This window comes from Apostichopus japonicus, chromosome 3 (genome assembly GCF_037975245.1).
Source record: "Apostichopus japonicus isolate 1M-3 chromosome 3, ASM3797524v1, whole genome shotgun sequence".
Classification (NCBI taxonomy): Eukaryota; Metazoa; Echinodermata; class Holothuroidea; order Aspidochirotida; family Stichopodidae; genus Apostichopus; species Apostichopus japonicus.
In genome coordinates this window covers 4,919,840-4,936,136 of record NC_092563.1, presented here as the reverse complement: position 1 = coordinate 4,936,136, position 16,297 = coordinate 4,919,840, and the positions used below count along the sequence as shown (strand labels likewise).

The 16,297-nt window shown below is 37.2% G+C and overlaps 2 protein-coding genes across 9 annotated transcripts in view; one reads left to right on the top strand and one right to left on the bottom strand.

Annotated features, from left to right (window-relative positions):
• Window positions 1-1,432: 1,432 nt before the first annotated feature.
• On the top strand, window positions 1,433-5,464 carry LOC139961087 (transmembrane protein 70 homolog, mitochondrial-like). The gene is made up of 2 exons (XM_071959964.1): window positions 1,433-1,847; window positions 3,015-5,464. Exons 1-2 carry the CDS (start codon window positions 1,656-1,658, stop codon window positions 3,591-3,593), a joined length of 771 nt encoding a protein of 256 aa, XP_071816065.1. The 5' UTR covers window positions 1,433-1,655; the 3' UTR covers window positions 3,594-5,464.
• A 5,789-nt stretch (window positions 5,465-11,253) lies between these two features.
• The window catches only part of LOC139961053 (neuropilin and tolloid-like protein 2), a 62,935-nt gene continuing 57,891 nt past the window's right edge, over window positions 11,254-16,297 (bottom strand). For all 8 annotated transcript variants that reach the window (XM_071959902.1, XM_071959910.1, XM_071959893.1 and 5 more), the window contains 4 exons: window positions 15,862-16,001; window positions 12,715-12,943; window positions 12,335-12,451; window positions 11,254-11,806 (listed from right to left, as the gene is read on the bottom strand). In XM_071959902.1, the coding sequence (XP_071816003.1) occupies window positions 11,292-11,806; window positions 12,335-12,451; window positions 12,715-12,943; window positions 15,862-16,001 (1,001 nt within the window). In that variant the 3' untranslated portion in view covers window positions 11,254-11,291. The remainder of the gene's footprint in view (window positions 11,807-12,334; window positions 12,452-12,714; window positions 12,944-15,861; window positions 16,002-16,297) is intronic.

Genomic DNA, 16,297 nt, shown 5'->3' with positions numbered 1-16,297 from the left:
ATTAAGTTCTTCCTAAAGTGCTAACAAGGTATATTGCATTCAAATATATCAGTTTAATTGTGATGATTCTGTTTTGTTTCTTTCTTGGAGTTCGTCTGAACTAGCTATGATATTAAATGAATGGAAAAGATTGACTCTTTAAGGATTCGCCAAACTATCTGCCCTAGAAGAGCTGCCATGCATTATGGAGGTGGCTGGGGGGGGGGGGGGGGAAGATATGACAAAAACCCTGTTATACAGTGCAGCATCTCTTGATATTTGTAATTCAGACTACACATTCCTGCGCAAAGTAAGAAAGTAATATACAAAGTCAATCTTCTGTTGCTGGTTGTCTACATGTTGATTCTCTGTCAACACTATTGTACAGCCTGGACCGCACGTTTGGTTGTTTCACTTGACACGAGATGCACATGCGCAGTTGGCTGTGATGTAACGGTGTACTGAAATCAGTGTCGGCTTATAGGAAACGGAAACAACAAAAACCTAGCCTCCAATGGATTTTCGTATTTATCCTGACTATCGAAACATAATAAGAAACTGTTCTAACGCACAGGTATCTGTTGGTGAGCAACCCTCTGTCAATATCTAAGATTCTTTAAATAAAAAAAAGCGTATGAAGGGACAGAAAATCCGCCTCAAACAGCTCAAAAGAAAAACATTTTTATCCTACACAGACCAATGCTAAACCTTCGCCCATATTTCCAACCGTCCTTTCATATATGGGCTACTGTTTAATTTTCTACAAAGACCCTTCACGAATTTGTTTTTGTCCTTACTCCCTGGCGCGGATACAGGGGGAACCCTACCCCCCCCCCCCCCATCCCACATACAAACATGAAGAGTAGTTATTAGCACAGCCTTGCGTGTAGATCTTGTATCCCCCAGAATGCACCACTTTACGTATACAATTTTATTTATTTCTGGGTGAACCACCCCGGATTACCCTTCATGGGAGTCGGCTCAAAAGTTATAGTTTACTATTTATGGCCTAAATAACCTCACCATGCGCCATTGGACGTCTTAACTTTTATTTTATTCTGGGAAAAGGCGTCGCATTTGGAACCGGCTTCAACGACCCCATGATAACCGTGTCCTGATTTATACAGTCCTTGATTCGCCTCTTGCTCTTCCATAAAGGTTCATAATTCGACCTTTATCAGTCGGAGGAAATTTAGAATTTGTCCATCCCCACCCACTCCCCATAACTGTACTTTTGAAATTCTGTTTACGCTACTGAAAAGATAAACTGGACAATATTCCATCGGAGCAGGCTCGGTATCGTTCCCTGTCGTTGCACATATTTAGTACAAAAGTTTGACCACATATTATCTGAGAATTTGTGCGGCACATACTTATTCACAAAGCCCTAAACTTTGCTAGAGTGAGGGGTGTTGATAAACTTCTATACGTTTCTCCTTGCTACACGTGAATGTACCAGATATGCGAGACATTAACTATCGTTGTTGCATAGCTCCATCGCCGTATTGTACAGTATATTATTAGCCCCATGACATGAACTTTACTATCTGTACGAAAAAGGCTTCACGATAAATGGTTGAACGTTGAAGAACCGCTGGTGATTTGTTCTCTTGGTACATTTCGTCACATCTTGTTTTCACCCAACCTAATCCCGCTTTCCAAGCGAGCTCAAGACAATGGCAACAAAACTTATGCAAAGACTAAACAAGAACTGTGTAAACTTACCATGGTTTGCGAACAATCGCAGAATAGGCACCAATGGTAGAACGTTGGGCATTACGATATGTAGGCCTAGTAATACTGCAGAGGGTCTCAACAGAACAGCAATACTCTTTGGATCCGTCAAGTCATATTTTTCGTATCCACAGGTACGTATTCATTCCTGAACGTAGGTCTTACTAAGGTTATAAAACCTTTATCACCTTACACAGAACTGAAGTTAAGTGGTACTGGCCACAGGTACTGGCAAGAATGTTGTAGGCCTAGTCCAACTTATACTTAATAATAGGGCCTAAATTTGTTTGATATTATATAGCAGAAGGTATGCCCCATTTAAAGTACCAAAGTTAGGCCTAGGAACTCACTCATGCAACAGAACACTCTAAATCGTCAGCATAAACCCCTTTCTCTTGCCACAGTTCTGTTTTACAGACCTGTCAACCTGCCTTTCACAAAAGAAAAGGGGGAGGGGGGGGGGGTGTTGCCAGCAGATTAACACATAATATAGGGAGACCTTGGAATTGAAAGCAGCTTTTGAGCATTTATAAGCCATTGGTATTGGTCAGTATACAGCTGCGTATAACCTATGGGTGCCTTTGTAATGCTGCTCCTTAAACTGGTATTGAACCTAACACTACTTCATAGGTGTCTATTAACATAATTCAACAAAAAGATAGATACACTGACTGACTAAAGCTAACCTTTGACAGCCCATCCTTCTGGTCAACTGTGGCTTTCATATTTGATGCTCTTTTTGTGGGATTCAAGCCAAATGCAAAGAGTTATTTGTCTAGTTTGTTTGTATGTTAGAATTCATAACCATTCCAACCTTGGTATGAATGAAACAGCAACTCATTCAGTTGTAGAGGTTCCATTTCCATTTCCAGTTTTTAATTTGATCTTCAAACTTGTCATTTTAGATAACACTATTTTGTGCAGGCATCAATTTGATTGCATAGGATAACGCTTTCTCCTGTCTCGGGAATGAACCAGAAAAGAGCTTCTTGGGCAAGATCCAGAGGAAACCTGCCTTGGTTCTCAGCAGATGTAGCATTGAGACCAAATTGTGACTTGTTTCATGTTTCCTTGAACATAACACAAGAATATCCAAAATCCAAAAAGTATGATGGAGTTCCAACATGAATTAAGTCAATGACAATTGACAAGGATGGGGAAAGTGGTTTGGTAAATCCCTTGTTGTTATCCAGTGTCACAGATCTTTAAAAGATTATTAGATGTTTTGTATGTTGAAGATCTGGAAAATTAAATATCAGCCTATAAAATTTTCATTTATTCCCCCTTTCCCATTTCAACAGATTTGTGGATGCACTGCTACTGGAAATACAGTCCATCGAGGAAGAGACCGCAGGGCACAACAAGGGAGAGCATATTCAACTTCTGCAGAATCATCGACAAAACTAATTTATAGTGGACCTTTAACTTCTGTCGTGAGAGGCGTGAAGTTTTTCTCTCTAAGTACGACCATCATGAGTGGAACTTTGGTACCCCTCCTCCTGCGGTTTGGTGATTCTGGCGTCATGACCACAATCGGGCTGTCGTTTGCTACAGTGATGATAGCTACTCCAATCCTCTTACACTGGTTCTCCAGGAGCTACGTCACACGGTTGTACCTCGACGGAAGAGGAGACGGGTACGTCGCCAAGACCATGACTTTCATTCTCAGAGAGAAGACACACAAATTTAAAGCCACGGACGTTGCCATCCCTTCCGTGAGAAACGTCTTCACCACGTTTGTCGCAAACGGGCGACCTTTTCTGGTTGATCCCAGAGGATTTTTTGATCCCAATCAATTCAGTCAACTCATGGGACAAGATGAGATTAGTCAAGAGGAACTTGAAAAGATGATGAAAAATATGAAAGATGATGAAGACTGAAATTTTCAGTGACAGAGATGAATAAAACTGGATTTTAGAGGATGACTTAATCCTGCAGGAGTGGGAAGTTTATATAGCTATTTGATAAATGAACGTTACCATGGCGACTAGTTTAATATCAGTCAGGTTACGTGTTGAAATCGTGCCATTAAATCAGCTTTATGAGATGAGTTTGCTTCCATCTTGCAGCTCTCCACAAAAATGCTTAAAGGCATATTCCAGCTGCTGAAGTTGATTTTACATGCATTAAATGCTGGAATGTTTTCTGCACTTTTAGGTTAGGTCAAAACCACTTCCTCATAGCGTTTCATTTGATTAAGTTAGGAATATTCCAAACTTTGGTGATATTTTGGAATTTGTGAACAGAACAATGATGACTGGATGTGTGTGGTGAGCTAAACTTCAAAGATTGCGACTTCTAGGAGATTAAACATTACATAAACTTTAAAAAAAAAAATTCTACTCTGAAGAAGCTACTCAGGGGGTGACCAAATGAATGACCCAAAGGACTTCAATTTATCCAACTGCTCAAGTTTCAATACCATTATTCGGACGAGAAAGTCGCAGTTAGGGGGGGGGCTTTAATTTTGATTTTATCAAGTTTAGTGTCACTTACAGTTTTTCTGAAGGGACGTGACATTTTAAGCAATTGTGGAGAAGGTGTGTTACATGTAAGTTGATAACATGTTGTGAAGTGATATTTGTCAAGGTACACCAACTTGTCATCTTAACAATAGCAATTTTCAAATGGTTGAGTTTGGTGTGTTTAAATTTATCTGGACAACAGTGCTGTTATTTTTTGGGGGAGTTTTCAAGTTACCCCGAAAATGATATATTGACAAAACTGGTAAATTTAGTGAGTAGCTACGTATTACCCTGTGGCAGTGGCAGACTGGCCACACAGGTATTTGGGCAATGCTTGGTGGGCCGGTGGGCTGGGGAGCCTGGTAAAAATTACAGCCCATTTTCACAGTAGTTAATATAATACAGCCGGGCTGTGTAGAAATATATTTTTAACTGTGGGAATCAGCTCATGAAATCACCATGTTAGTTAGTCTGTTAGTTCGTAACAAAAGAACGTGCTATTGGCAACCTGTTCGTGCTAATAGATTTTGTATAGGTTTGTTTCCATTTTTTTGCATCTAGGCATTCCTTAACTTCAAAAATATCTCAAAACTGGAGGGCGATCACTATATAAGTAACAATCAATGAATAATGGGCATGTCTTGGTGAAAAATGCCCGGGCCGGTTTTAAGACCCAGTCCGCCCCTGGCCTGTGGTTATGCTTGAAGACAATGCAACATTTGCATTATTTGGAGGGCGTTGTGGTCAAGTGGTTAAGGCAGTGGACTGGTGATCTAAGGATTACAGGTTCGAGCCCTGGCCAGATCATTGCATTGTGTCCTTGGGCAAGGCACTTTATCTCCATTGCCTCACTTCACCCAGGTGTATAAATGGGGACTTGCGAGGTAACTTGTAAATATAGTTGCGTGCGCCGGTTTCTGGCTGCACCCTATGGGAAGTCCCCCGGGGGACACGTGGTTGTGGTGCACTGTGGTGCCCCTGGAGAGATTGATTGAATTGCGCACACTTTGGTGTGTGGGTGTGACAAGTTACCAATGACCAAGGCTAATAGCGCCTTTGAACAATTTATGTTGACTTTGGCGCTATATAAATGTCTTCTGATTGATTGATTGTTGACTTGCTTCAAGAACCGTCTGAATCCAGAATATGGCATTACAAAAAAGTTACACTTCGTTTAAAAGTTACTTGTAGATTTTACTGAAAGATTTAACATCCAGCTATAAAATAACCTTGTTTGGAGGTTAATATATGAACCCATTAAATGGGAAAAATAGGTCATTTCAAAATGAACATATCTTGTTGCTCTTTTGTAAATTAGCTTGTACATTGCATCCTTTATTTGGGGAAGAAATTATATATTTTTTTCATGGTGACTTCATTTACCAACTGGATGGCTCTCACTTTTCACTTCCAGTAGAGACAAGAAAGTGAATCAGAATTTAAATAGAAGTGAACTCTTGACACTCCCCCCCCCCCCCTCTCCCCTTTCCTGCTGCTCATTAAACTACTCGTTTTATCATAGCACAAGGATTTTTATTCATGTTGCACCTTTAGTAATGTTCATATTGATAAGTGATACTTCGTTTCTAGTAAAATAAATTTTCATTAGCTCATTATTTTTGATTTAGTAGATACTCACTGCTCAAGATAACAGATACTTGGCGAGACACAAAAATCTGCTACAGACTTTCGAAACTGCATTTTTCGCGATATTTTCTGCTTCCTATTTTGACCCTGCTCTTCTTACTCTCTATAGTGTCTTCTACAAGATATATGTCTTTGTACATCTTGAACCCCCCCCCAACCGGGGGGTCTCCAAGGAACCTACCACTTTACTAGTATGAAGGGCCGAAAGCGGGATAGCCAAATATACTTTTGTTACAAACTAAAGAGAAAAGAGAGGTGCTACTCATGGACATAGGCTATATTCATCTCCAAGTAATTCCGGAATTCCGATGCCCGAAGTTTCGTTAGTCCCGCAAATTTCATTCGAGCAAAACATTAATTGATATGCTGCCAGTCTCTTATCAAGAAATCATGCAAACCATATCTACTGTAACAGTAAGAGCCCACTCATACCTGTACCCCTTTGGATCCAAACGACATTCGTAAATATTCCCTCCATGATGATGAGTTTGCAGTTAAACATCTCAATTGAAGAAATTCTTCAACAATGTGTTTTAAATATACAACATACTTGGACAAATACTTTTGTTACTAAACTGCCCCTTGGCGGAAGGAGCTTTAGACTTATCTTGCTATTATACCCACCGTTTCACTGACGATTTCATATCCTCTGGAATTACCACCTTTTGGGAGGGTAGGGGGGGGGGTGGAAGGGTTGGTGGCGCAAGAGTTAGACCCTGTTTATTAGTATAAGTGACTTGCACCCTATTCCAGCTTATTTTTTATGCTTATATCCCTGTTACTTTGAAGAGCATTCTCAATCTTTGAGTGGGAGTGGGTGAAGGGGGTGGGGTAAAAGGGTTGGTGACGCAAGAGTAAGATCCTGTTCATTAGAATTAGTGCCATGCACCCAATTCTACCTAACTTCTTGATTATTATATCCCTTTTACTTCATAGAGCTTTTTCAATCTTTGGGGTAGTGGGAGGGGGGAGGGGGTTAATGGAAGGTTTGGTGGCGCAAGAGTAAGATCCAGTTCATTAGAATTAGTGACTTACACCCTATTCCAGATTCTTTCTTGATTCTTATATCCCTGTTGGTCAGGAAGGGGAGCATTAGGGCCCTGGTATTCAAACATGTTTGGAGGAGTCTACAGTGAAGTGGTCCCCCATCCCCCATCCCCCTCCCTTCGAGAAATCGTTAAATGAAGGGTTATATTTTGCTACTTTTGAAGCAAACTATTCAATTCTTTTCCACACTTATATTTAGGTATATTTGTTTTCTCTACCAAATTCAGTTGGCGACCCTCGAAACTGTATTACAAAAACTAAGAGGAAGGGTGGGGTGAGGGGGAGGTCAGCTTTGGTATCATAAATGTCTAAGGGCCAATAATAATCCCTTCCCTAATCTGACTCACAACAGATTTCAGTTGACCTCTGCGACCAAGTCTCACGTATCTATAGATATCGATAAGCCTATAAATATATATATATATATATATATATATATATATATATATATATATGTCATTAATCAATATATAAAAAATAAACAAAACCATTTTTATTTGCCTGTTTACTATCTTTATGTATAATATTTCCCAATAAATCATTCATTTCGTTTTATATTTACTCATCTTTCTGTTTCTGCTATTTTTATTGTTTTATTAATGAACAGTATATTGAATACAATATCCTTAATAATACACACTCCATACCGGAAAGTTTGAGAATTCGTGGCATATTAATATTATTTTTTATTGATTAATGATTTATTCCTTTTTTATATATATATTTAAATTTACACTTCTTACTGCTCCCTGAGCATTCTAGTGACGTCATTCACCACAATGAGCACGATCAATTGGTAGGGTTACATCGTCCGTACATATATTATATGAGCGTCCATTAAAGTTATAGCGCCTCTAGTCTCATAATGTGACGTCAGTAGCCTTGTTATCCTGGAAAATGGAATGTCTACGAAATCACTTTCTACTGATGTTTGTTGACCAACACATGCATGCTTATGCGAAAGCGCATGGTATATATTAATCTAGCGGCAATATGTCATAAAGAGAATGAAAGATAAAAAAAAAGCCAATGTTTGTCTATGAAACGAAGGATATACAAAACAACAAAAGTTATTTTTACAGAAATCGAACTAAAAACGAACACGGAGACCTTGAAAAAGATTTCACCATATATGCATTGATAACAGTTTCTACATGACAAAATTTATGAATATTCTAAAGAAAGATGAGACTGCTATATAACGGCAGAAATTATCGTTTCTAATGACATTTTGCTCATTTTCAACGATTTGTTCATACATACGTTGGTAGTAGCAAAATGTCTCTAGCGCCCTCGTTTTGAACATTGAAGCGTTTCAATTCAAACCTATTTATATTATATCTTGATACACTTAAACAAAACACCCCCTCACCTTTTGAATATAAACAAGAAAGAACAAGACACCACCACCCCCAGCCCGTGGACGTGCTCCCGAGGGGACAGAGATATTAGAAATACATTTAAAATGATATCTAGTTCAGAAAAAACCTTATTTTTGATCATGAGTAAAGAACACACTCTAAGCATCCTGGTAACTGTTGCTATGTTATCTGTGTGTTTTATACAGATTTTTGTGTCATGCAGACCAATGTGCCCCCATAATTGCACCACAAGTTACAGACAACAATATTTTGCACCTCCTTAAATTGCCCCCCCCCCTCCCCCTCCGGACTTGTATCAAATCAGTATCGTCATCTTCCGGCATATAAGTAGTCTAATATTTCAGTCGTTTTGATTGATCAGGCGAAAACATTCAAAAGCTGACGTTTTGGGAATTCCCCAAAATGTTTTAAAGAAAAGACCGAGAGAGAGAAAGAGCAAAAGAAGAAATATAACAAACATGATCTCACTTAGAATAATACAATATCGGTATATTTGATACCGTGATATATCTGCTTTCAAAGCAACGTACTTCAAAATATGGACATAAACTTCATGTGAGTCCATAAGCTCTTATAGCTTAACAACATTTTGATGTTGATAAACCATCTGTACTGTTTACTTTTTGTTTCACATTTATGATTCATTCATGAGTATAACATATCATTTTCAATATCTTCGTTAAATGATCAATTTTCTTCTTGATTTTTCACTTTTCTTAGATCATCTGACGATAACCGTTACCTCACGTAGAAAGCCGAGTATGCAAATATTTTCCAAATTCACTGTAACTTTTTCTGGACATCTACCGTATATGTACGCTTTCTGGATAACAATTGTAATCACCTGAGTGGGATTATGACTGATAGCCGATCCTGTAACCATGTGCCGAGTGTATTTGTAGCGTAATAATTATATTGGATTTTACATGACTTCTTTTCGTGGGAATCTTCCATATACCGAACAGGTCCTCGGCTCGGCTCGGCTCGGCTCGGCTCGGCTTTGGAAGAGCGACCTTAATTTTGTGAAAAGTAAAACATTTTACAAACAACTTGCAGCAACCACCATTTTGATACTGGGGGAGGGGTGTTGGGGGGGGGTAAGACTTAATGTCTTCAAGCAAGGGGAGGGACGTAAGGGGAGAGATGACCCCTCCCCCTTTGATAAAGTTTGGTTAAAATGGAGATTGACATTTATGTACTGTACGCTAGAACTTTTTGTAGTATTCTATCAGGCTGCCAGTGGGGCGTTGAACCCCCTCCCGTGATTGATTTTATTCTACGAGTGCACCCCCTCCCCCCTCCGCGCACCAGAAGTATACGTGGTTGCGCTGTTGACTTACACAAGACTACACTCTGTTTAATTGGTTACCATGGACTACCGTCACAGTACCGTGGACTCCAGCTAATCAGAGTCCATAGTAGAAGGGCGACTCGTCGATAGGCTAGGTCCAGTTCTAGACAATTCCAAAACTCCAGGACATCTCAAGTGGAAATTGAGAAAATATATGATAATGGCAAACGGCCATTACTCCTTCCTCATCGTATTATCAACATTAAACGAATTCATAGTGAAACTAGATATAGAGTTGACGCACATGTTTGCTACTCACCCTGTGCTGTTGAGCTACACGTACCGACTATACTGAAATCAATAAATATGGAAATACTAACATCTAGGCATAAGTGTGTGTTGAACAATTGTTTTAATTTTCTTTTTGCTTTATTCAGATTCTGACAAAGTTAAGGGTTATCATATAATGGAATTATAATTGGTAAAACATGACTGCTTTTACTGACTCTCAAAGTCCGTTTTTTTTTCCTCCTGGGCAAAACCAATGGTTTTAGATTGATAACATTTATCACTAGCAGAAAGTAAATAATATGCAATAAATAATTCATTTATTTTGCACTTTTGTAGTCATACATGACAGTTGATGGTTAAGCAATATTGTGAAGAACGTTACGAAAATTAAATTGATTAATTGCCGTTTTACAAATTGTCACCATTACAAAATACAAATTTGAGCACCAGAAGTGAACATTGAGCATGCGAACGAATTTGTTATGTTCACAAGCTCCAATTAATTTATCCTCTTCATAATAAGTTAATAACATCAATTGATAAGTCGTGAAATGCAATGCATTATGAACAGACTTGTCCGGACTGTTTGTAACCAGGAGTCAGGATACTATGTGGATGTTTTGTATTGGTTTGTACTGGATATACTCTTCATCGATAATAATGTATGCATGTGCCAAACCAAAATGGAGTTTTCTCTTGATCAACTCTTCTCTGCCCAATACTATACAGCCTCCATATATATTTATATATATATATATATATATATATATATATATATATATATATATATATATATATATATATATATATTTATATATATATATTTATATATATATATATATATATATACATATATATACATATATATATATATATATATATATATATATATATATATATATATATATATATATATATATATATATATATATATATATATATATATATATATATATATATATATATATATATATATATATATATATATATAGCTCTTACATTCATTATACAATTCCTCCATGTAGCCCAAAATCAGCAGAGGGCGTCTTAAGCCAGATCGGACCACGTCAAGGGACAACTATGTTACCGGGCTACATGTGTACATTCGTCATATGTCAATTAGAATACACTTCTCGATATCCCTTATTTTCCCGGCTCCCATAATATTTGACCCGGGGCCACAAGGGTCATGTATCCCCCCCCCTTGACGCCCTCTCGTCAGTGGGGATACAGGGAAGGGATCGCGCCGTCTCCGTCCACCAAGTGCTTCGGTCTACTGGTTCCCGTCCACTCTACGAAGGCATACACTGTGCAATGTTTTCTGCGGTCCAACATATGTACCATCAAGTACAATCTCAAACAACGACCAAGTGACGGTATAGGTTCGGGCCTCGGCACCGTAACCGTTTTATACAAATATACAAAAACGGTAGGCCTATCAATTTCATCTCTCTCTCATACATACATTTTCCATTCATTTGTTGTCTTAGGTATACTTTTCCCATCCGCTGGTACCCTTTCGTCCGTGTCCCAGGTAAATAAACTTAAATTCTGACCGGTGCTACTTCTTCTGTCCATGAGCTGCTCCAGATATTCGTTCACCTGTGAGGGCACACTACCAGCATCGCTGTTTCTACTCCTAGAAGAGATGCCCGAGACACTGGCCTCCGGTTGGGCGTAAGTCGGACTGGGATGCGCCCTCATCTCTGTATATCTGAATCTTTGAAAGTTTTGCGGTGCCATGGTGCTCAATTCTGCGGCATCGTGGCCGTCGTTATTGTCCATGAGAAACTGCACGGCACTCCTCTCGACCGTTCGACGCTGCCTCGCCTCGATGGCTTTGTGCTTAGTCCGAAGCCATGAATGGCGGCAAGAAAGAACAATGGTTAAAAATGTCGTCATAAGGATAATAGTCATGACTACACCTAAGGTGGCGTCTATTCTACCCTGTAATAGTGGCGGACTCGCGTCTGGGGAAAATAAAAACATTGAACCGTTTTTAAGAAGGAGAAAATATCCTATCCATGTAAGTCAATTATTAACCACTAACACCTAAATTTATCCTTGTCAAAGACGAGTGGAGAAGAGGGGGGAAGTAGGGTAAGGAGAGAGGGGGGTGAAGCAAGGAGATATATGCATACTATAATAATGAAGGAGAGCAAGGACGTAAGAGCAACTTGGGAGAGTTCCTCATGTAAACAACAACCTCTGTTCTCAAGAGTAAATATACAAAGCAGTTATAGTACGCCATCCCATCTTGAATTTTCAATATAGAAGTCATTGCTGTATAGTGGTGACCAATAAGACGATAGCGTATCATTGTATTCTATTGTGGGAGGTTAAACTTCTCAAATTGAAAGGAAAGGCATGAGAACGTTAACGCCCTCTATTTAGAAGCTATAACACATGTTATAGGCCTATACTAAAATTACACACACACACATCTTTTCAGGATTTCCCAACACTCAATGTCAATGAAATGTAATAAATGAACTTACGGCAATTCTCTTCGTCAGAAGGAAAGTTCCAGCAGTTTGGCCGGCCATTACACCTGAGTTCATGATCAATACAAATATGTTGACCGCACTCAAAAGATAAGGTACTATTGCACGGTTCTGTGAATATGTAAATGAGACGGTTGCAACAAACTGCAAGTATGCAAAATGACAGTCTTACTTGCTTTTGAAAACAATATATATATATTTGACTTAGCTCTAAAAAAACATGAAGCTAGAATTATTTCATCACAATTTGCAGATTCTTCGATTTAATGTTTCTAAATAGTTTCTTCCTCCTTATTGAGTCTTCGAGGCCACTTTAACATCCTTATTGATCCAATTCTCGAGTTATTTATCTGCAAACTAAATATTGAACTTACTATCGCGGTATGCTGTGTATATAAGTTGCCACTCGTTCCTGCCAATGTTTTTTGATGATACAAATCGTACATATCCTCGGTTCGTTTTCGTCATAACAGCTGGGGCAGTCGTGCTACAGAAATCATTAAGCTGCTTATCCTCCAGAGCGTATCTATCGTACACGATAACTCTGTTATATGCGCATTCATTGACGTAAGCTAGCGCAAAGTATTGAAACTCTATCAGTATCTGCGAAGTAAAAAAAGGACCGAATGAACGAAAGGAAGAAAGAAAGAATGAAATCGGAAAGACACAAACGAAATAGAAGGAAAGAAGAATGAATGAACGAGTGAATGAATGAAAGAATGAATTAATGAATGAATAAATGAAGGCATGAATTAATTACTGTAAATGAGTGAATGAACGAAAGGAAGAAAGAAAGAATGAAATCGGAAAGAAACAAACGAAATAGAAGGAAAGAAGAATGAATGAATGAACGAATGAATGAATGAATTAATTAATTAATGTAAATGAGTGAATGAACGAAAGGAAGGAAGAAAGAAAGAAATCGGAAAGAAACAAACGAAATAGAAGGGAGTAAGAATGAATGAACGAATGAATGAATGAATGAAGGGATGAATTAATGAATGAATTAATGTAAATGAGTGAATGAACGAAAGGAAGGAAGAAAGAAAGAAATCGGAAAGAAACAAACGAAATAGAAGGGAGTAAGAATGAATGAACGAATGAATTAATGAATGAATAAATGAAGGCATGAATGAATGAATTACTGTTAATGAGTGAATGAACGAAAGGAAGAAAGAAAAATACAAATCAGAAAGAAACAAATCGGAAAGAAACAAACGAAATAGAAGGAAAGAAACATGAATGAACGAGTGAATGAATGACGGAATGAAGGCATGGATGAGTAAATGAATTACTCTAAATGAGTGAACGCACGAAAGGAAGAAAGAATAAACGAGTGCATGTATGAATGCATGAAGGGATTACTGTAAATGAGTGAATGAATGAAGGAAAGAATCTTTGTGAGTGAATGAGTTAATTAATTGATGTGAATGAGTGAATGAAGGCATGAATGAATGTATTACTGTAAATGAGTGAATGAATGAAGGAATGTTTGTGAGTGACTGAAGGAATGAATGAATTAATTAATTGATGTGAATAAATGAAGGCATGCATGAAATAATTAATTACTGTAAATGAGTGAATGAATGAAGGAATCTTTGTGAGTGACTGAAGGAATGAATGAATTAATTGATGTGAATGAAGGCATGAATTAATTCATGAATTCATGAATAGATAAACGAATAAGTAAGTGAATGAATGAATGATTGATTGAATTAATAAATATGAATGAATGAATGTATGGATGTATGCATAAATTAATGCATCCATCAATGATCGAATGCATGAAAGAATTCGTGAAAGAATGAACAGATATCAGATTAAGGTGAGTGTATTAATTAATTAATTAAATAGTTTGTATGATGGCATCAATCAATGATAAAAATGCATGAATGAATGAATGAATAGATAAAAGAATAAGCAAGTGAATGAATTAATGAATGAGTGAATGAATGAATTAATGCATCAATCAAATATCGATTATTTGAATGAATGAAATAATAATTGTATGAAGGAATGAATGAAAGAACATCTCAAGCAGAATGAATAAATAAAGAAATGAAATAAACAATTAATGGGCATTTCACATTATATAAAGACATTTCAAGGGTAATACATTTTTTGTTTGATGTCACACATCGTTGCCAAATATAAGATTGATCAAGCAGTTCTTAAAAGTCGTAGATTTTACCCACAAAACGTGTCTTTTAATGTTGCTTATACATACTAATTATAGGCATTAGCCGATAATTGCAGAAGGCAATTAACTTTACGCCCTATTAATCTATATGCAAATCAGACTATATAATTATGCATATAAAGTATATTTGGCTGTCTGCATCTCAAATCCACTAACACAACCTCTCCTGGTTCATCAGCAATGGCAGTGTCGACTTAAGACTATATGAAGCTATCTGTTTTATCCAAGACTGGGAAACATTTTATCCAATCAGTTATAGCTTCAACATTTAATTGCAATACTCAATTCGGCCTGATCGTTATATCATGGAGTTGTTATGGTAACAACTACCTGGTTATATGTAAAGATAGTTAAGATGAGTTTAATCCTTAAAAACGTTGACGTGTGCATGGTTTGAAAAGAAGGTTTTAATCATCTCTTGTAGCATTGATATGCAATTAAACTTTATTGAAACAGAATTAAGACACCTGTTGATTTTGGTTTCGTGACGTGCATTTCTCCTTTCATGATGACAAAATGCCCATTTTCGGGAAATGTATCTCATTCTTAACTCCTGCATATTGCTTGGATATCTCTCTTAATATCGATGTGTTGTTTGAATCTTAAAAAATTCCCTAAAGGGCATTTTTATTATATTGAAGAAATCATCGAGGACTACAGAAAATCGATTACGTTGTCTGGACTGATTCATGTTAAAGTTTGACAAGAATTCTGATTTATATATGTTATATATATATATATATATATATATATATATGTTGATACTAGATGAGACTAGTGGAACACTAGTAGTTGTAACTCGGAGTTTCACGCTTTATAGCGATCTTCAGACAATATATATATATATATATATATATATATATATATGTATATATATTTGTACCATTATTGTTATTGTTGTTGCTGTTGTTATTGTTAGTATTGTTGTTGTTAGTATTATTATTATAATATTAATAGTATTAATATTAATTAGCAATCCATTTTGATTTTTTTTTAAATATTTTTAGAATTAGCTACAACTTAATTTTGATCATAACAAGCATGTTGATAGAAGAACGGATGTATTATCATGTGCATAATAATAACATACTGTGAACATACTTTTAGCAAGCTGTTTACATTCCTCTCTCGTATGCAACAAGATTTGGGCAATAATTTCGGTGTCAACCTGTACACTTACTTCCGCCAATTCTTACCCTCCTTCAGAGACATCCTACATTCGTCGCTGATAAACATTACCCCCCCCCCCCCCCCAGTTAAACAATTATGGCTAAGCTTGTCCTGCTTTAAACTCACAGTGTTACATTAAATATCATCTTACCTTGTAATTTACCGGTACATTTATTTCCCATATACAATCGACTCTATTTGCCGGAAAACGTCCTTCAAAAGTCAAAGTCTGAATCAGCTGTGCTGAGGTTATTACACCGTCAAATTGATCCTCGAGTTTGAAAAAGCAATCTGTGTAAGAGATATATATATATATATTATATAGAAGAATATATATATATATATATATATATATATATATATATATATATATTACGGTAGCAAATGTCTAACATAATTCATATTAATTGATGTCCATCCGCCAATAGTCACCCCTTGGGAAAATGACTGAAAGCAATTTTGAGGCCCGTTTATAATTACAGAGTGGGCGGAGATAGAGGGGGTGGGATGGGGGCTGGCCGAGGGATGATGACCCTATAGCGATGGATTTTAGCATTTTTGTAGGCGTTAGTGATTTAAAAGTACTT

What these genes read in the sequence shown, in the direction of transcription:
- LOC139961087 (XM_071959964.1), top strand. Translation starts at nt 1,656, where the DNA reads ATGGCAACAAAACTTATGCAAAGACTAAACAAGAACTGTGTAAACTTA. An exon ending in CATATTTTTCGTATCCACAG is followed by an intron (nt 1,848 to 3,014) that starts GTACGTATTCAT and finishes CCATTTCAACAG; the next exon opens with ATTTGTGGATGCACTGCTAC.